Source organism: Aphelocoma coerulescens, chromosome 1A (genome assembly GCF_041296385.1).
Source record: "Aphelocoma coerulescens isolate FSJ_1873_10779 chromosome 1A, UR_Acoe_1.0, whole genome shotgun sequence".
Taxonomy (NCBI): domain Eukaryota; kingdom Metazoa; phylum Chordata; class Aves; order Passeriformes; family Corvidae; genus Aphelocoma; species Aphelocoma coerulescens.
Window position 1 is genome coordinate 1,020,803 of NC_091014.1, and position 19,325 is coordinate 1,040,127.

Consider the following 19,325-nt stretch of genomic DNA (forward strand, 5'->3'; position numbering starts at 1 on the left):
ATCAACCTTCCTCAGCCACCTCCCAGTGGCTCCCACTGCCCCCCAGTGGTTCCCAGTGCCCCCCAGTGGCTCACCGGGGATGTGGTTGCCATCATAGCGAATGTCCATCTCATGCAGCCCCTTCTCGGAGGGGGCATAGTGCACTGTCACCGTCCCGTCCTTGTTGTCGGTGATGTTGGGCCGCGCCGTCTTCCCCGAGGGCATCCGCACCTCACCTGGAGATACCGTGTCAGTGGGGTCACCAAGAGGGGGGCTGGTACCTCAGGGGGTGGTCCCTGTCCCCACAACCCTGCACTGTACCTGTGATCTCACCCTTCTGCACGGTGAAGGGGATGACGAGGTTAAAGGGCCGAAGGTTCTCAGAGGTGGCTGGGGGCTCCTCTGTGGCCTAATCATGGGGCAGAGAGGGAGGGTGAGAACTCTGTGGTGGGATCTCAGCCCCAGGGTGACCATAGAGGGGACATGAGAACCCCCACGGTGGGCTCCCAGCCCTGTGATGATCCTCATGACCTCCAAACCCCATGGTGTCCGCCATGACCCCAACCCCCCACACGACAACCCTGGCCAACGTGGTGGGTCATCCAGCCCCACAGTGCCTACCATGGTCTCCCAACTCTCTCAGCTCCATGATGGCCACCATCATCCTGACACTGCTCCACCATGGTCCCCCAGTCCCTTAACTCCTGTCATGGTCACCCAACTGTGCAGTGCCCATTGTGCTCTTGCAACTCCATGCTAACTGACTCAACTCTCTGTCCCTTGGTATCCACCATGGCCCCAGTCCTCTGTCTGCTGGTGCCTACAATGATGTTCCAACCCCACCATGGTTGTCCTACTCCATGGTGTCACCCTCGTCTTCAAGATCTGTTCCATGGTGCCCATTGTGCCCTTGACTCTTTGCCCCTCAGATCCACCACCGTTTCCCAACCCCAAGGCCCCACCTCTCTGCCCCACAGCACCCACTATGATCTTCCAACCCCACAGTGCCCATCATGGTCCCAGCTCTCTGCCCCATGGCACCCACCGCAGTCTCCCGATTCCATGCTGCCCACACCATGGTCTCCCAAACTCTGACCCATGATGCTCATCACAACCCCCCAGACCCACAGTGACCCCCCCAGTGCTCCACCCACCATGACATGGAAGGGGCTGTTAGGGACGTGCTCCCCGCCAAAGCGGATGGTGATGACGTATTTGCCGGGCTCAGGTGCAGTGTAGAAGATGTCGAAAGTGCCATCATGGTTTTCCACCACATCCACGTCCAGCTCAGCGCCATCAGGTGTTGACACCTTGCAGGTGACCTTGCCCTGTCCTGCCGCCTTTGCATCCACCGTGATCACCGTCTCCTCCCCAATCTGGATCGTGGGGCCCAGGCAGGCACCTGCAGGGGAGGGTGGGGTCAGGGCCATGGGGGGACTCCAAACCTATCCCCCAGCTGCCTCCTCCCAGCCCCCCAACTGCCCCCTGGCACCACTTACCCAGTCCATGGCCCCCAATGGATACTGCAAGAGAGACCAGGGAGAGCGGTGAGAAGGGGTTGGGGGGCTGGTTGGGGGGCCGGGGGTGCCGAGGGGGCCGGGGGGCTCCGGGGGGGCCGGCACATCCTGTCCTGGGGGCACCCGCTCATCCCCACTGCTCCATGGGGCAGGTTTGGGGGTGGTGGGAGGGATGCTGAGGGGCAGCAGTGGGGCAGGTGGGTGTGCTGGGGGACAGCCATAGGGTGGTGGGGGGTGAGGCAGGGATGTCTGGGGTGGGTGCTGTGGGACAGCCAGGGGACACTGTGGGTCAGCATGTGGATATTGTGGGGCAGGAGGGGATGCCATGGGGCAGCAGGGATACTGTGGGGCAGGGAGGGGTGCAGTGGGGCAGCAAGATGACATCATGGGGCAGTGAGGGGATGCTGTGGGTCAGCAAGGGTATGCCATGGGCCAGCAAGGGGATGACACAGGTCAGCATAAGGATACTGTGGGGCAGCCCACCTGTGACGAGGCACTTGCTGGCATCACCAGCGGGCACGGCGAGGACGCGGAAGGGCGATGCAGGGATCTCGTCGCCCCCATACTTGACGGTGCTGGTGTAGCGCCCCGGCACATCAGGCACGTAGGACACTGTGTAGGTGCCATCCCCGTTGTCCCGGATTGATGCCTTCTTGGGCTGCCCCTCGGGGTCCTGCAGGCAACCCCCATCAGTTCCCTGTGCTGGGGGCACCCTGTGGGGCTCAGCACCCCATGGCTCCCCCTGCACTGACTAGGATCTGGACTGTGAGCAGCCCTTCACCCATCTTCAATGTGTCCCCCATGACCCCCATGCTCCCCCATGTTTCCCCCTCACACACTGACCAGAATCTGCACTGTGAGCAGTCCCTCGCCAGCATCGCGGGCATCAATGGTGAATTCGACAGGGAGGCTGGCAGGGATCCCTCCTGCACTCAGCCCGGGGCCACTTGCCCGCACCTTGCTGGCATCATGGGTGGGCAGCGCTGTCACCTTGAAGGGGCTGGGGGAAGCAGGGAGTCAGGAGGGTGCCGGGATCTCCGGGCTGTGTGGGGATCCCGTGTCCCCTCATCTGCCCAGCCTAGGTGGGGTCTCACCTGCGTGGCACCTCCTGCCCTCCGTACTTGACAGACACGGTGTAGGGCCCGTCAGTGGCCGGGGTGTAAGTGACTTTGTGGGTGCCGTCACCATTGTCTCGGACCTCCACTGGCTCCGGCAGCCCTGTGGGGCAGTGGGACATGTGGGGTGGGGACATGTGAGGCAAGGGGACATGTGGGACAGGAGGACATGGGGGGTATAGAGCAGCACGTAGGGCATGACCTCCCTGGGCAGGGAACTCCATGGAGCAGGACACCCTGTGGATCTGTGTATCCATGGGGAGGGCACCCCATAGAACTGGGCACCCTATGAAGGAGAACATCCATGGGGCTGGATGTCCTATGGGATAGGACACCCTATGGAGCAGGACATCCATAGGTAGGACACTCTATATAACAGGGGACACCATGAGGCAGGACACCCTATGGAACATGGCATCCATGGTGCTGGACAGCCCATGAGGCAGGACATCCCAAAGGGCAGAACTCTCTATAGACCACGGGATCCAAGGGGCAGGACACCCTATGGAGTAGGACGCTCATGAGGCAGGACACCCCACAGCTCAGGACACCCCATAAGACACGAGTCCCCCCTGCCCCCTGTGTCCCCACGTACCAGTGGGCCCCAGCAGCGTCACCTCAAGGGCTGCACGTCCCGCGGCACTGACATCCACGGTGAAGCTCTGGGGCAGCCGTGCACGGACACTGGGGCCCAGCCCTGGCCCTGAGCACGTCACCTTGGAGGGGTCCACAGCATCCCGCACTCGCACCCGGAATGGGCTTCCTGTGTGGAGAAGGGGGTCAGTACGTGGGGGAGGCAGCATGGGGCAGGGTAGGGTGGGGATGGGGGCAGTGTGACCACTGCCAGTGTTAGCATGGGGCCAGTGTGGGAATGGGGTCAGTGTGGGGATGGGGTCAGCATGAGGACAAGATAAACATGGCCATGAGGACAATGTGGGCACAGGGCCATAGAGCTGGTGTGTCCATCACGTGTGTGGGCACAGTGTGGGGCCAGTGTGCTCATGAGGTCAATGTGGTCATGGGGTCAATACATTCATAGGGTCAACATGGCTATGGGTTCAAAATGGGCATGGGGACATGGCCATAAGGTCAACATGACCATGGGGTCAGTGTGGGCCCAATGACTGCATGGCCAAGGGGTCAGCATGGGGAAGGGCTCAATATGGGGATGAGCACAGTGTGGGGTCACCATGGTCATGGGGGCAACATGTCCATACAGTCAGCATGGGAACAAGGACAGCATGGCCATGGAAACAGTTTGGGCAAAGGCTGCAGATGAGGTCAGTGTGGCCATGTGTCAGTGTGGCCATGGGGTCACTGTGGCCGTGGAGGCATGAAAGCCATGGCCATGGGGACAGCACAGGCAGGGGACAGCTTGGCCATGAGGCCACCATGGGTGGCATCACCACAGTGAAGCCCTGTGACCAACAGATGACAACCAGGACACCTCTACCCCCAGCCCCCATCCCTCTGTCCCCCCGCACCAGGGATGGGGTGGCCGCCGAAGGTGATGTTGACGTCGTAGTCACCAGGCGTGAAGGGGACATACTCCACTGCACAGCTCCCGTCCTTGTTGTCCTTGCAGGACATCTTCGCCTCCGAGGGACCCTCAATAGCCAGGCCCAGCCCCCCGGTGCCCGCGCCCCTGGGGACATGCCATCACTCAGAGGGGTCACACAGGCATGGTGGGGTCAGGGGGAAAAACAGCCATGGTGGGGAGATGGAGGTGGCACCTCCATGGCAAGGGGACAGAGATTCCATGCTGGTGACATGGGATGGAGGTGTCACTTTCATGGCAGGGGATGGAGATGCCCATTTGGTGATGTGGGAGGGAGGTAGTACACCCATAGGAAGGGACACAGGCAGTAGAGGATGCAAGAGGACGGACGTGGGACCTCCGTGGCAGAACATGGAGATGCCAGAGTGGTGGTACAGGATGGAGGTGGCAGGTTGGTGACATGGGATAGAGGTGGTACATGCACATGAAGGGCACAGGTGCAAGAGGACAGTGGTGGCGCTTCCACAGCAGGGGATGGAGATGGTGGGTTGGCGGCTTGGGATGGAGGTGACACCTCTTGGGGGGGGGGAATCTGGGGGTGCGTGGGGGGGGGCAGGGTGGGAATGGAGAGACTCAGGGTTGGTGCCCACCTGGTCTCCACACTGAAGCAGGTGGCCATGCCCACCCCAAACCCCCCAGCATGAACAACATGGGGGGTCAGTGGGTGTGGAATAGGGATAGGGAAGGGGATTTGGAAGGCAGGGGTTGGGGGGCTTTGGGGAGCAGGGCTGGGTTGGGGTTGGGGGGTCAGTGCCCACCTGGTCTCCACAGTGAAGTGGTTGGCTGTGCCCACCAGGCCACCCTCCAGGCCGGGGCCGTGCGCCCGAACGCGTGTGGGGTCACAGCCCTCAGCCACCCCCACACGGAACGGGCTCTTGGGGACCGGCACATCATCGTATGTCACCTCCACCAGGTGCAGCCCTGCGACAGGGACACCATCACATACTGTCCATGGAGGGGGCACAAGGGGTCTCTGGGGGGTGGGGTGGGAATTTTCAGGGGATTTTGGGGGTCACTGGGTGGAGTTTGGAAGGTCTTGGGGGCTTTGGAGATCCCTGAATGAGGTTTTGGGGGGAGGTTGGGAGTCCCTGGTTGGGATTTGGGGCTTGGGGGTTCCAGGTTCTGGGGACCATGGGGAAATTGAAGGGGGTCCCCACTTGGATGTGGTATGGGAAGAGCCCTCTCTGAGGGTTCCTCATGAGGATGGAGGATGCCTGGCCAGGACTTGGGATTTCGGGGGTGTGTTGGGGTCTGGTGTGCGAACAGAGTCCCTGGGGGTGCTCATGGTCCCTGGAGGTTCCTGGAGTGTGTTGGTGTTCCCCAGGGGGAGGGGGTCCCTAGGGGTTTGGGAGTCCCCTGGGGGTGTCTGTGTTCTCCAAGGGGGTCTGGGGGTCCCTGGGAGTGTTGGGGTTCCCAGGGAGGTTGGGGGGGTCCCTCACCCTCCTCGAAGGGTGTGTACTCCACACGGTAGGTGCCATCGCCAAGGTCAGTGACGAAGGTGTCGATGGGGGTCCCTGAGGGGTTCAGCACCCGTGCCCGGACATGGGGTCCCCCGGTGGGGGCCAGTGCCCGCGCATCCACCATGAACTCAGTGCCCACCTCCCGTAGCACCCCTGAGGGGAACAGGGGGGTCAAGGGGGCCCAGAGGTCATCTGGGGGTCCCTTACAGCACCCTCTGAGAGCCCATGGCCCCTCGGCACACACAGGGGGTTCAAGGGGGAACTGGCACACCCTTGGGGTCCCAGCCCATACCCCCTGCACCCTCAAACCTTCCCCCCATGAGTGGAAGGAAAACCACAGAGTCCCCTGAATAGTGGTGGGGGCAAGGGGGACAGGGAAGGGGGATGCCTGTGGGGTGGCCAGGAGAGCCCCCATTAGAGGGGGTGCCCATGGGAAGGAGATGTTGATGACCATGGGAGTGTCCATGGCCACAGGGTTGTCCAGGCAAGGGGGAGGTGCCCATGGAGGGATGTCCATGGGGTGCCCAGCAGACCCCCACATGAGAAGGGCTGTCCATGGGATGCCCATGGGGAGGGGATGCCCGTGGGGTTGGAATGCCTGTGAGCGGGGATGTCCACAAAGAGGGGGTACCCACAGGGATGGAGTGCCCATGGAGATGCTCATGGAGGGGAGATGCCTGTGGTGGTGTCCATGGGGGTACCCAGGAGGAAGAGATGCCCACAGGGATGGGATGCCCTTGGGGAGAAGGAGATCCCCATGGGAAGGAGATGCCCACCCAAGGGAAGGAGGGGACATGGCGAGCAGCCCCTGCATGGCCCCTCCCTCACCTCGCGGCTCCACGCCTTTGCCGTAGACCTTGACGCTGCTGGTGTCGATGGCTGGGTCAACAGTGACGCGCACAGGGCAGTTGGGGACTGGGAGGCCGCCATAGTTGATGGTGATGGTGTAGGCGCCAGCACAGGCCGGCGTGTAGGTGATGGCATAGGTGCCGTCACGGTTGTTCTGCACCAGCACCTCGGCCTTGGTGCCGGCCTCGGAGCGGATCTCGATGGTGAGCTCGGCCTCTCCAGCCTGTGAGCAGTCCACAGAGAAGGCGGCCACCTCGCCCGCACGGCCACGCTCCAGCCCCGGCCCCGACGCTGTCACTTTGGCCGGGTCGAAGGGAGCCGTGACTGCAGCTGTGAAGGGGCTGCCCGGGATATGGCGCCCAGCGAAGAGGATGTTGATGTGGTACTCTCCAGGTGCCGTGGGCAAGTAGGACACAGCGCAGGAGCCATCCCCGTTGTCCTGGCACTCGATCTTGGCCTCGCAGGGCCCCTCCACTGTCAACCCCAGCCCCCCACTGCCCGCACCCTGCGTGGCAATGGAGAAGGGTGCCGGGACCCCAACACGGCCGCCCTTCAGCCCTGGCCCCGAGGCCACCACCTGCAGGCACAGGGACACATGGGTGTCAGGGGGAACACAGGGACAGGTGGAGGTCAAGTGGGACACAGGGACAGGTAGGGGTCAGGGGGAACAGAGGGACACATGGAGGGGGGTCAAGGGGGACAGGGGGAAGGTGGGGGTCAGGGGACCCCCCTGTGCCTGCCCTGCAGCCCCAGCCCCAAGGCCAGCACCCATTTGCACAAGAACATGTAGGGGTCGGGAGGACATGCAGGGGGGGAATGGGCACATGTGGGGCTTGTGAGTGGCACATGAGGGTCACGAGGGCAGAGGGACACACAGGGGTTGGGACACACACACCCCTGTTGCACACACGTGTGCCATGCTCACCTTGGAGGGGTCAGGGGGCAGCAGAGCCTCCACAGGGAAGGGGCTGCCTGGAACCGGGTGCCCATCGTAGGTGACCTCAACACGGTGGGGCCCCTCCTCGGAGGGTGTGAAGGTGACAGGGTGGGGACCTCCGGGGGGCGCAGGCCCCACTGTGCAGGGCACGGGGCGCCGCGAGGGGCCCGTCACCTTCACCTCCAGGTGCCCCTGTCCCCCTGCGCCCTGTGCCTCCACCTGGAACTCCTGCACCTGCCCCACCTCCGCCTCTGCAAGGGAGTGGGGGATCAGAGGGGCATCCCACACCCTGGGGTGCCCCCAGACCCATGAGGAACCCCACACCCAGATGTGTCCCCCAGATCCTGGGGGGGTGTGTGTGTGTGTCTGTCCCAGGGTGTGTCACCTCCACCCAAGGGTGTCCCTCATATCCAGGGTATTGTCTCTCCACAGGGTGTGTCTCCCCAATGCCCTCACCCATGTCTGTCCCCCATATCTGGTTGCCCCCTCACACGGGTGGTCCCAAACCTCTCCTACTAGGATGCCCCCCAAACCACCCCTGGGGCCCCCCATATCCAAGCTGCACCCCATAACCAGGGTGTGTATCCCCCACCCAGGTACCCCTACATGCAGCATCCGTGCCCTCATGTGCCCTCACCCCATGCTGAGCCCCACACCCAAGGGTGCCCTCCCCGTGTGCCCCCACATTCAGCGTGCCCCCCTCCCAGGCTGATCCCCTGACCCAAGTATCCCCTCCAGGGTCTCTTCCCCCAGGGTGCTCCCAATGCTCAAGTGTCCCTTGCCAGGGCCACCCCCCACCGTACACCACATGCAGGGTGCTCCCCTCCCTCGGTCCCCTCCCCCATTCCCCCAGTGCCACCACTCACTGCTGTTGAGCCCCTGCACCTTGACCTTGCCCAGCTGCAGGGGGGGGGCCACAGTGACAGGGAAGGGGCTCTTGGGGATGGGGTCCCCCCCATAGGTGACCACCACGGACAGGGGGCCCTGCAGGAACAACTCCACTTCAGGGTGCTGCCAGGGGTCCCCCACACAGCGCCCAGTCATAGGGCAGAGGGCAGACACCCATGGGATGGTGCTGGGGGTTCCAAGGGGGTCCCGGGGGACACGCAGCCATCAGGCTGGGGGAGGCTGGGGGTCACCCATGGGTGCTGGGGAGGGGAAAGTCACAGGGATGGGGGGTACCCGTGGATCTGGGGGTGCCCTGGGTTGACAGGTACCCATGTGGGGCTGCAGCTGCCCCAGGGGGGTGTCCACAGAGGTGGGGTGCCCACAGGGATAGGGGGTGTTCAGAGGGGTGAGCTTCCCAGCAGCTGGGGTGCTCACGGGGGTGCCTGTGGGGAGGGGGTGCTCACGGGGGTGCCCCTATACGCTGGGCTGTATGGGGGGATGTCCCTGGGGGAGCCCAGGGAATGGGGTGCCAATGAGGGGGCCCCTCTTGGGTACCCCATGGGCTGGGGTGCCCAGACAGGTTGAGGTGCCTCCATGGGGTCTCCCCATGGGTCAGGGTGCCCCCCCCATGTCAGGCTGTCCCCTGGCAGCCACCTGCTGCAGTGGGGTCTGCTTGGTGGTGGGTGCCCATAGCGGTTGGGGGGCCCCACCATGGGTCAGGGTGCCCCCTTTCCCAGGTCAGGGTGCCCCCCAGGACCCACCTGCTGCAGCGGGGTGTACTTGACAGTGTAGGAATAGTCGTGATTGTCGATGACCTCGAAGTCAGCAACAGCCGGGCCAGGCCCCGTCCCCATGAACCGTACGTCCAGGGGAGCCTTCCCTGCCCCCCGCGTCTGCACGCGGAAGTGGGTTGGGGTCCCCACCTCCACCCCTGCACCACATCGTCAAGTCACTGTAGGACCCATGGCACCCACAGGACCCACAGTCCCTGCCCCACAGCACCCAGAAGTGGGTGGGGGTCCCCACCTCCACCCCTGCACCCCATTGTCAGCCAATGCAGGACCCATGGCACTCACAGCACCCATCACCCCCAGCCCATGTCCCCCATCCCCCACCCCACTGCCCCTGGCCCTTCACCTGTCCGGCTGAGCCCAGGTCCCTCAGCTTTGACCTTGGTGGCATCGTGGGATGGGTCCACCTTGATGCGGAAGGGGCTGGAGGGGATCTCCTGGGGACCAAAACCAGGGCACAGTGACACAGCAGCACCACAGGGTCGAAGCTCCAGCCCCACCTGGCCCCTGGGGGCTGGGGGCACCCCACAGAGTGGGGGATGGGCCCTCAGGGATATGGGGCAGTCCCAGAACTCTCACCTGGTTGGCAAAGAGCACCATGATGGTGTAGAGCCCCGCGCCCGGCGCTGTGTACTTGACCGTGAAGGTGTCATTGTCATTCTTAATGATGTCAAAGTCAATGTCCGCCTCGAGCGGCCCCACCACTCCTGGGGCGCACTTGATGCCAATGCTGACGTCACCTGTGGGGTTGGCCGGGTCAGTGGCATCCACTCGCCAGGGGGACACCGAGGAGTGGAACCAGGCACATGGGGCAGAGGGCTGGCTCAGGACTGGGGCTGATGGACAGGATCAGGGTTGATGGACCAGGATCAGAGATTATGGACCAGGGATGCAGGTGCAGGAACAGGGATGCAGGCCCAGGAATCCTGGACCAGGAGCAGGGACAATGGACCAGGAGCAGGGATGCAGGATCAGGGAAGTTGGACCAGGGATGCAGGACCAGGACCAGAATTGATGGGCTCAGAATGAAGGACCCTTGATCCAGGGATGATGGAGCAGGACCAGCGGCAATGGTCCAGGACCAGGGATGCTGGCCCAGGGACACAGGCCTCACGCCCACAGAGGAGTTCCCAGGGTGCCCCCCTCCACAGCACCCACCCTGTCCAGCCTCGCTGCAGTCCACAGTGAAGTAGGTGGGCTCGTTGGCCTTCAGCCCCGTCTTCTCCACACCCGGCCCGTGGACTTTCACCCTGCTGGGGTGGCTGCCCTCACCCACGCTCACCTGCGGGCCCACAGTGTCACATGTGGGGCAGGGGCACGGACCCCTCCTTCCCTGGCACCCCATGGGACTGGGACCTCCAACCCTGCCACTGGCACCCTGCCTCCATCCAACCACTCCACAGACTGCCATCCCCAGTACTTCAGGGGACCTCCAACCCCTCCCCAGCACCCTACAGGTCTGGGACCCCCATCCCCACATCCAGCACCCCATGAGACCCCCCTCTTCAACCACATCACCCCATAGGCTCCCAGCCCCACCCTGGCCCCCCATCCCCACAGGACCCCTGTGCCCCACATCTGACACCTTAACACCCTCCATGATTAGCACCCCCTCCCACAGCCACCCCAGCACCCCATGGGCCCCCTATGACACCCACACGGAAGGGGCTGTTGGGAGTGTTGACTCCCCCCCAGGCGACGATGACGGTGTGCTTCATGGCCTTGGTGGGGACGTAGACACAGTGGAAGGTGCCATCACCATTGTCCTTCACCTTGATGTCAATAGGGAAGCCTTCGGCATCCTGTGAGCAGCAGAGGGAAGGTGAGGGAACCCCAACAGCACTCAGTGTTGGCCAACAGCACCCAACAGCACCCAACAGCACTCAGTGTTGGTCAACGGCACCCAACAGCACCCAACAGCACTCAGTGTTGGTCAACGGCACCCAATGGTGCCCAGCAGTGCCCAACAGCACCCAGTAGTGCTCAAGGGCACCCAATGGCGCCCAACAACACTAAATGGAACCCAACAGTGTTCAACAGCACTCAGAGGTGCTCAACACCACCCAGTGTCACTCAACAGCACCAAGCACCACCCCGTGGCCCCCAGCACCACCCAGCAGCCCCCCTACAGTTCCCACCTGTGCATAGAGCTTGAGAGGCCCCTTGCCGGCACCACGGGCGTCGATGGTAAACTCGGCTGGGCGGTCCACGATGCAGCCAGTGGGCTCCAGGCCTGGCCCAAAGGCCTTCACCTGTGGAGAGGGGGTTGGGAGGATGCAATGGGGTGCTGGCACCCCCAGCACCCACAGGTGAGGTGTAATGGGGTGCAATGGGGCACAGCAGGGCACTGTGGGGAACAAGGGCACAGTGGGGATCTGTGGGTTGCCGTGGGCTGCAGCACCTTGTCGGGCCAGGAGTCAGGGGGAGCAGGGCGGATGTCAGCCATGAAAGGGCTGTCCCGGATGTCCTCGTCGTCACAGACCACGTGCACAGCGTAGAGCCCTGGCTCCGTGGGCCAGTACCGCACATCACACGAGCCATCGCCCTTGTCGTCACACTCGATGCGTGCCTGGGATGGGCCCTCGATGGAGAACCCTGGGGGCACCGCAGCCACTGTGACCCTGTGCCCATGCCAGGAGCCCCAGACCCCATCCTTGTCCCCCCTCTGTGCCCATGCCCCCAGCAGGGTGCCACCTAACATGTCTTTATGTCCCCACAGCGGGGACCCTGAGAGCATTGTCCCCTCTCTGTGACCACATCCCCAGGGTGGCACCACCCATGTCCCCACGACCCCACTGGGGCCAACCCCAACCCCAGCCTGCCCCATGTCCCCACCTCTGTGTGCCTGTGTCACCACAGCAGTTGGGGACCCCACCATGGCACCCATCCTCCAGCCTGTCCCCATATCCCCAGTGGGGTTTCACCCACTCTCTACCCTTGTCCCCGCCACAGTGACACCCCTCAGTGCTGCATCCCCCCATGGCGCCCCCTCATTCTGTCCCCATGTCCCCAACAGGGTGTCACCTACTCATGCTCTTGTCCCCACCATGTAGCTCCCCACCCTGTTCCCACCACACTACCCCCAACCTTGTCCTCATGTCCCCACCATAGTGCCCCTGACCCTCTCTCCATGTTCCCCCCTTCAGGGCTCACCCAGGGTCCCCACCACAGGGCCCCCCACCTCCACATCCCCCCGGCTCACCAAGGGTCCCCACTTCGGTCCCGATGGCCTCAACCACGAAGTCCGCAGGGTGCCCCACAACCCCGCCCTCGAGCCCCGGTCCCCAGGCCCGGACCTTCTGTGCCCCCGGCTGGGGGGACACCTGCACCTCAAACGGGCTGGGGGGAACAGGTAGGTGTGAGTGGGGGCTGTAACACACCTGTACACCCCCACTCGCACACACCTGCAACTCGAGCAGGCTGGGGGGAATAGGGGGGAGGGGGCTATACTACACCTGCACACAGCTGCACCCCCAGCCCCCCCAAACATCTCCCATCCCTGGGGGGACACCTGCACCTCAAATAGGTTGGGGGGATAAGGGAGGGTTTGTACCCCCCACACACACACCCCCCCATGCCCCAAAACCCCCCATCCCCAGGGAGACATCTGCATCTCAAATGGGCTGGGGGGGTGGAGGGGCAGTAAGGGGTGGGGCTCGTACACCACCCCTCCCCCCTGCAAAAACCCACCCCACTCACTTCCCCCTGCCAGGACCCCTGCACTTGCCACTGACCTGCGGGGGATGGCGTAGCCCCCCCAGGTGATGGACACCTGGTAGCTGCCAGGCACCCGGGGCACATACTCGCACTCGTAGACGCCGTCACCGACATCCCGCACCGTCACTGGTTCCTCCGTGCCCCCTGTGGGAGGGGGTCAGACGGGGCACCCGCCCCAGGAGCACCCCCCAACCATGCACTTCCCATGGTGCCCCCCCACCCATGGTCAACCCCAGGATGCCCCTCAACCATCCAACCTCCATGGACACCCTCACGGGACCCTAACCCACACACCCACCTCCCCGTGGCCCCCCCTGGTGTCCCCCAACCCTAGACTCCCCATGGGGCCCCCATCTATATCCATCCCTCCATGGGGAACCCCGACCCATACACTCAGCCCATGGGACCCCCAGTGGGACCCTACCCACGGACCCCCCATGGAGAAGCCTATGGTGCCCCCCAACCATCCAACCCTGCCGTGCTCCCCCACAGTGACACGCACCTGGTCCCCGCAGAGTCACCCGCAGGTCCCCACTGCCCGCGCCCCGTGTCAGGACCTTGAAGTCAGCCACGTCCTGCACTCGGACCCCCCGTGGCTGCAGCCCCCGGCCCGTGGCCCGGACAGCTGAGGGGGTGCAGGCTGCGAACTCTGATTAGCACCCACCAGCATCCATTGGGCACTGGGAGGTCCCTGGGGAACCCCCAGGGACAGGAAGGGATGGGGTGTCCCCAGGGCTGGGAGGGGCCCATGGGGATGCCTTGGGGATGCCATGGGGACAAGGGAGTGCCATGGGGTCCTCAGAGGCACAAGGAACCAACCCCTGGGGACACCCTGGGACTGATGGGTGCCACAGGGACACCCTGGGGACAGGGGTGCCAGAGGGACACCCTGGGGAGTGTGACGGGACCATGGGTTCGCCCATGGACACTCATGGGTGTCATGGACCACCACGGTCACCACTGGGTGCCTTGGGGCCACCGTGGTCACCACTGGGTGACATGGGGCCTCTGATAGTTGTCATTAGCTACAGAGGTCACAAATGTTGTGGAGCCATGTGGGGACCTGGGGGGGACCCTCACCTTCAGCCACGTTGACAGTGAAGGGGCTCCTGGGGACCTGAGCGCCAGCATAGGTGACACAGATGGTGTGTGGCCCTTCGAGGACGGGCCGGTAGGTGCAGCGGAACACGTTGTCCCCTTTGTCCTCCAGCATCACCTCCACTGTGTCCCGCCGGCCCTGGGGGTCCGTGATCACCACCCCCACATCGCCCGGGCCAGCCCCTGTCACCACCAGGACACGGGCTCAACACCATGGCCAGACCACCATGGGGAGCCACCAGGCCATAAGATGGCCAGGTCACTATGAGGACAGGTCCCCAGGGTCACCCAGCCATGCCATGGCCCTGTCACCCTGATGACACGGCCCCACAGCCACCAGACCATCCCATGGCCACAGCACAAGGACACAGACTTGGTGCCACTTGCCATGCCATGGCCCTGCCGCCATGAGACCACCCCATGGCCATGTTACCATGAAGGCATGGCCCCAGAGCCACCAAGTCATGCTGCATTGAGGCCACCTTGAGGACATGGCCCCAAAGCCACCTGGCCATGCCCTGGCCCTGGAATGAGAACGTGTCCCCAAGCCACCATGAGATCATGCCATGGTCATGCCATGGCCGTGCCACTCCAAGAGCACATCCCCAGAGCCACCAGGCCATCCCATGTCATCATGAGGACATGACCTCAGTGCCACCAAGTCATGTCACAGCCACACCACCACAAGGACACGTCCTCAAAGTGTCTGGGTCATGCCATGGTCATGCCACCATGAAGGCACATCCCCAGTCACCTGGCCATGCCATGGCAACACCACCACAAGGACATGTCCCCAGAGACCCACAGCTCCCCCTGTGCCCCCACCTGCAGTGTAGATGTCGAAGTAGGTAGCCTTGTTGGCCACGTTGCCCACGGGCTCCAGGCCAGGGCCGCGTGCCGTCACTTTGGTGGCATCACCCAGAGCCATGCCCACAGTCACCCCAAAGGGGCTCCCGTCAATGTTCTGTCCCGCGAACAGCACTGTCACCTGGAGGGCACAGGGACATCAAGGGTAGCAGGGGACCACGGCCCCCATGGCCGCACCACATCCCCCATGGACTCCCATGGAGTCAGCATGTGAGACATCCCCAGGACCCCCCCCTAGGATGGCAACCTGAAGAGGATCCCCCAGCAGTGACCACCTCCCTGGGACTCCCTATTGCCCCCTCAGGGACCCTAATGGATAGGATACCCAAGAATCCCAACGGGACACTCCAAGGTCCCCCCCATTACAACACCACCCCCATGGACTTCAGTGTGGCACCCCAGGGACCCTATAAGGGCACCCCAGGGCCACCCCCAGGGGACCCCAAGGGAGCCCCCCAGGGACCCTCAAACCCCACTGTGCCAAGTGCCCCTCATCCCCCTTGGTGGGGGGGGCGTGGGAGGGGCAGCCACCACTCTGAGAGTGGGGGAGTGTCACAGGGTGGGGGTGTCACCGGGGACATCACAGGGGGTGTGTTCTGGGGGTATCATGAGGGGTCTTGCAGGGAGGGCAGCAAGAGGATGTCACAGAAGGGGTGCCTTGGGGATTCACCAAGGGGCTCACCTTGTGCAGCCCTCCGACCTTGGGGACATAGGTGACGCTGTATGTTCGCTTCTTGTCGTTGTTGGGGACCACCTTGGCCTGGGATAGGAAGAGACCCCAAAACCGGGGAGAGGGGGTGACACAGAGCTGGGGCACTGGGGGCTCTCCCAGAGAGGGAGACTGGGGGGATTCCCCAGACAGGGAGCCAGGGTCCCCTGTACCTCCTCAGTGTGTCCCTCGGGGTCCTCAACATAGACAAGGACCTCACCCATCCCCGCCTCGAGGGTCTCCACTGTGAACTGGGCTGGGCGCAGCACCACATTCCCCTGTGGCTCGATGCCTGCAGGGTGGGGGGAGTGAGGAGGGGCCCCAGAACCCCACAACCCCCCAACACCCCACAACCCCCCAGGACCTGGGGGCCCCAGGTTATCCTTGGTGGTAGCAGGGGGGTCCAGATTGTCAATGGTGGTCTCCCAAGTATGGGTGGGTGAGCTTGAGGGGACTTTGAGGGGTCCCTGGGCATGGGGGGACTCTTGGAGAACCCTGGGTGGAGGTGGACACCCTGGGGTTTCCCTCAGGTGTCCCTGGGCACAGGTAACACCCCAGGACTGGAGAGGAGTCCCTGGGCTTGGGGGGGGCCCATGGTTTACTGTCATGCCCTGACAGCCCATAGCCCCCAGGTGCTCTCTTGTGCTGGGTTCCCCCTGAGCCCCCCCCCGTGTCCTCCACCCAGTACCCCTCCCCATGTGCGCCCCCTGTGCCAGCCCCCATGTGCCCTGACCTCCCTCTGCGTGGGGTCCGTGCCCCTCATGTGTCCCATCTGTGCCAAGTCCCCAGCCTCCTGGTGCCCCCACAAACCTCCACATCCCCTCATGCCCCCCTGAGCCCCCTGAGCCTCCCGTACCGGGCCCGTAGGCACGTGCACGGCCGGGCTGGGGGGGGCGAGGGCGCAGGGGGGCCCCTGGCCGGAGCTTGGCCTTGGGGAACTGGGACAGGTACGTCATCACCGAGTGCTCATCCACGTTGGGGTCCACGATCTCCTCGGGGGCGATCACCTGGGGGGGAAGCCCAACACCTGTCAGACCCTCCCAACACCCCCACCCAGGAGGACCCTGCTGGGAAACCCCCCCACCATGCACCCCACTACCAGGAGGGACCTCCTAACACCTGCCTGACCTTCCTGAGACCCCCAACACCCATCAGACCCTCCCCGCCCTGCTGGGGAATCCCCCCACACCCACACCCCTACCACACCCACAGGTGCCATGGGGTACCCCAGGTGCCCAGGGAGCCCTGTGGATCCCCAAGGACACCCCCAGACACACCCCTGCACCCCCAGCGTCCTCTCCCACTGCCCCCCCGTGTTCCTCCCCTGCATCCCGTACCTGGGCGACAGCCAGTGCCCCCCCATGCCCTGTACCTGGGAGACCCCCAGCATCCCCCATGCCCCGCATTGTGCCCCATACCTGGGGGACTCCCAGCCAGTCGTCTGCCTGCTGCATGGCCTCCCGGGCGTTCTGCACCGGCTCGTTGGGGTCCCATTTCTCCCAGTCTGGGCACAGACCTGGGGGTGCCAGAAGGGTCAGGGGCGCACCCCCATCCTGACCCTCGTCCTGACCCCCCCATCCTGCGCCTCCTCCCTTCTGCGCCCAGTGCCCCCCAACATCTCTATCAGTGCCCTCCGAGCCAGCCTGGACCCCGTACCTCCCAGTACCCCTGCCAGCTGCCCCCTGTCCCACCCTCTGCCCCCAGCACCCCCCGCCCCCTACTCCCTCCTCACCGGGGGCGCAGTTTTCCCCCCCATTTGTCCCTCCCACGCCCCCCGCGCCCCCATGGCCTCCGCCCCCGCCGCGCTCCTCACCCGGGGCGCAGTTGTCCACCAGCGCTCCCAGCGCTTTCCCGTCGCGCCAGTCGCGATTGAAGTTGGTGATGGGCAGCTGCGGCACCTTGTGCTGGATCCAGCCCAGCAGCCGTTGCTTGGGGGTCTGGCGGCGGCCTTCGTCGTCGTCCTCCTCCTCCCACATCGGCATCGAGATGGAATAGTGCAGGATGAGGGTCCAGATCAGCCCCAGGATCAGCTTCAGGTTCCCGTCCACGATTGCCTTGCTGTCTGCGGGGACGAAACGGGGGGGCTGAACCCCGAGATCCCTCGGAACCCCCCCCCGGGGCACCCCGACATCCTGCGGGACCTGCCGGGAGGACCTCGGCACCCTACAGACCCCGACACTCCACACCATCCCCCAGGGCACCCCGACATCCTGTGGAACCCTCCGGGGGTATCCCCGCACCCTGAGAGCCCCAAGCCCTGGATCAGCTGCAGGGTCCCGTCCCGGCTGTCTGCGGGAAGGGGGGATAATGGGAGGACCCGCCTGGGGCTCCTCGAAACCCCACAGCACCACCACAGGGACCCCAACACCCCAACACCCCACGGCAGTGCCACGGGACCCTGCACCCCAACACCTGTCTGGGGACACCCCGGGGCACAGGAAGTGAGGGCTGAACCCCGACACCCGCCTGGGAACACCCCGACACCCCGGGGCAAAGGAGGGGTCCCTGTTATGGGCCTGGGGATACCCCGACACTGCCCCATGTCCTCCCCGAGTACCCTACACCCTGTGGGGGGACCCCAATAGCCTGCCGGGAAGTGCCTGGTGGGGGCACAACACTGGCAGCACCCGGGGGGTCCCCAAGTGAGCACCCTGGGGGTCCCCTGACCGCCCGCGGCACCCTGGGGTGCCACACCCCTGACCTCCCCAAGGGATTCCTTGAGTGCCAGGATAGGGAAACTGAGGCAGGGGACGGCTGGGGGGGAAGGGGGCCCAAAGCATCCCGGCCCCTCCCCCACCGCCCTGCGGAGCGGACCCTCCCCCGCTCCCTTCCCCCGCCACTTCCCCCCACGAGCGATCGCGTTTCAGGGAGGAAATGGGGGAGATGTGGGAGTGGGCGGGACAAGCCCCTCCCCGCCGGGAGCTCCCGGGGAGACAACACCTGGGAGATCCCCAAAACTTGGGGTCACATCTGGGGGGGGAGGGGGGCACGGGAGGGGGCAAAGACACGCGTGGGGAGGGGGAGGTGACACCGCGGGAGGGGGTCTGGCAACCCCCGGGCCCGGGTGTGCGAGGGGGGCTGTGCACGAACGTGTGTGCGGGGGGGCTGCGAGCCGTCCCCCCGTGCCGGGGGGGTCACCCTGCAGCTGTCGGGTGGGGGTGGGCGCTGGGGCCCCGCGAGGGGTGCGGGAGCGTGCGAGGGCCGGTCCCCCCCGCGCTGAGCTCACCGCGCGCGGCCCCGAGCCAAGCGTGAGCTCAGCCCCCCCGCACGGCCCCTCGCACCAGGGCCGGACCCCCCCGGCTCTGCCCGGCCCTGCGCGGGGTCAGCCCGCAGCTCGCACAGCCCTTGCACACTCACCCCTTGCACACGTCCACAGCCCCACGGCTGCGTCCAGCCTTGCACACTCACCCCCATTCCCATTCCTCCACTGCTCTTGCACACTCATCCAGCTTCTGCTCCTCTGTCACCCCTCCCCTTGCACAATCATCCTCATTCTCATCTGTCCGTCGGCCTTGCTCTTGCACACTCATCCTCCATTCCCATTTATTCATCACCCTACTCTTGCACACTCACCTACGGGCCCATCCTAATTTGTCCATCATGCCCCTTTCACACTCATCCTTCAGTTCCACTCCTCCATCCCCCACCCTTGCACTCTCATCCTATTCACTCATCCATCTCCTCCCCTTACACACTCACCCACATCCCCACTTGTCCACCCCGGCCCTTGTACACTCACCCTCAATTTCCCATCCCTCTGTCACACCAACCCTTGCACACTCATTTCTCATTTGTCCATTGGCCTTGCCCTTGCACGCTCATCGCCAGCCCCATCCTCAC

At 64.5% G+C, this 19,325-nt stretch overlaps 1 protein-coding gene across 2 annotated transcripts in view; it reads right to left on the reverse strand.

Moving 5' to 3' along the window:
• FLNC (filamin C) overlaps positions 1–19,325 on the reverse strand; it is a 29,400-nt gene that overhangs the window by 9,498 nt on the left and 577 nt on the right. The window contains exons 2-32 of one of the 2 annotated variants that reach the window (XM_069033299.1): positions 17,299–17,547; positions 16,904–17,001; positions 16,342–16,492; positions 15,659–15,777; positions 15,459–15,536; positions 14,735–14,897; positions 13,892–14,092; positions 13,314–13,451; positions 12,829–12,955; positions 12,297–12,433; positions 11,496–11,689; positions 11,233–11,346; positions 10,753–10,896; positions 10,253–10,376; positions 9,674–9,834; positions 9,441–9,531; positions 9,065–9,234; positions 8,282–8,399; positions 7,404–7,666; positions 6,458–7,055; positions 5,609–5,782; positions 4,928–5,090; positions 4,096–4,256; positions 3,207–3,374; positions 2,591–2,714; positions 2,340–2,496; positions 1,980–2,169; positions 1,479–1,502; positions 1,134–1,381; positions 301–388; positions 75–215 (exon numbers count right to left, since the gene is read on the reverse strand). In XM_069033299.1, the coding sequence (XP_068889400.1) occupies positions 75–215; positions 301–388; positions 1,134–1,381; positions 1,479–1,502; positions 1,980–2,169; positions 2,340–2,496; positions 2,591–2,714; positions 3,207–3,374; positions 4,096–4,256; positions 4,928–5,090; positions 5,609–5,782; positions 6,458–7,055; positions 7,404–7,666; positions 8,282–8,399; positions 9,065–9,234; positions 9,441–9,531; positions 9,674–9,834; positions 10,253–10,376; positions 10,753–10,896; positions 11,233–11,346; positions 11,496–11,689; positions 12,297–12,433; positions 12,829–12,955; positions 13,314–13,451; positions 13,892–14,092; positions 14,735–14,897; positions 15,459–15,536; positions 15,659–15,777; positions 16,342–16,492; positions 16,904–17,001; positions 17,299–17,547 (5,076 nt within the window). The remainder of the gene's footprint in view (positions 1–74; positions 216–300; positions 389–1,133; positions 1,382–1,478; positions 1,503–1,979; positions 2,170–2,339; positions 2,497–2,590; positions 2,715–3,206; positions 3,375–4,095; positions 4,257–4,927; positions 5,091–5,608; positions 5,783–6,457; positions 7,056–7,403; positions 7,667–8,281; positions 8,400–9,064; positions 9,235–9,440; positions 9,532–9,673; positions 9,835–10,252; positions 10,377–10,752; positions 10,897–11,232; positions 11,347–11,495; positions 11,690–12,296; positions 12,434–12,828; positions 12,956–13,313; positions 13,452–13,891; positions 14,093–14,734; positions 14,898–15,458; positions 15,537–15,658; positions 15,778–16,341; positions 16,493–16,903; positions 17,002–17,298; positions 17,548–19,325) is intronic. The other variant, XM_069033309.1, reaches the window with a different exon arrangement.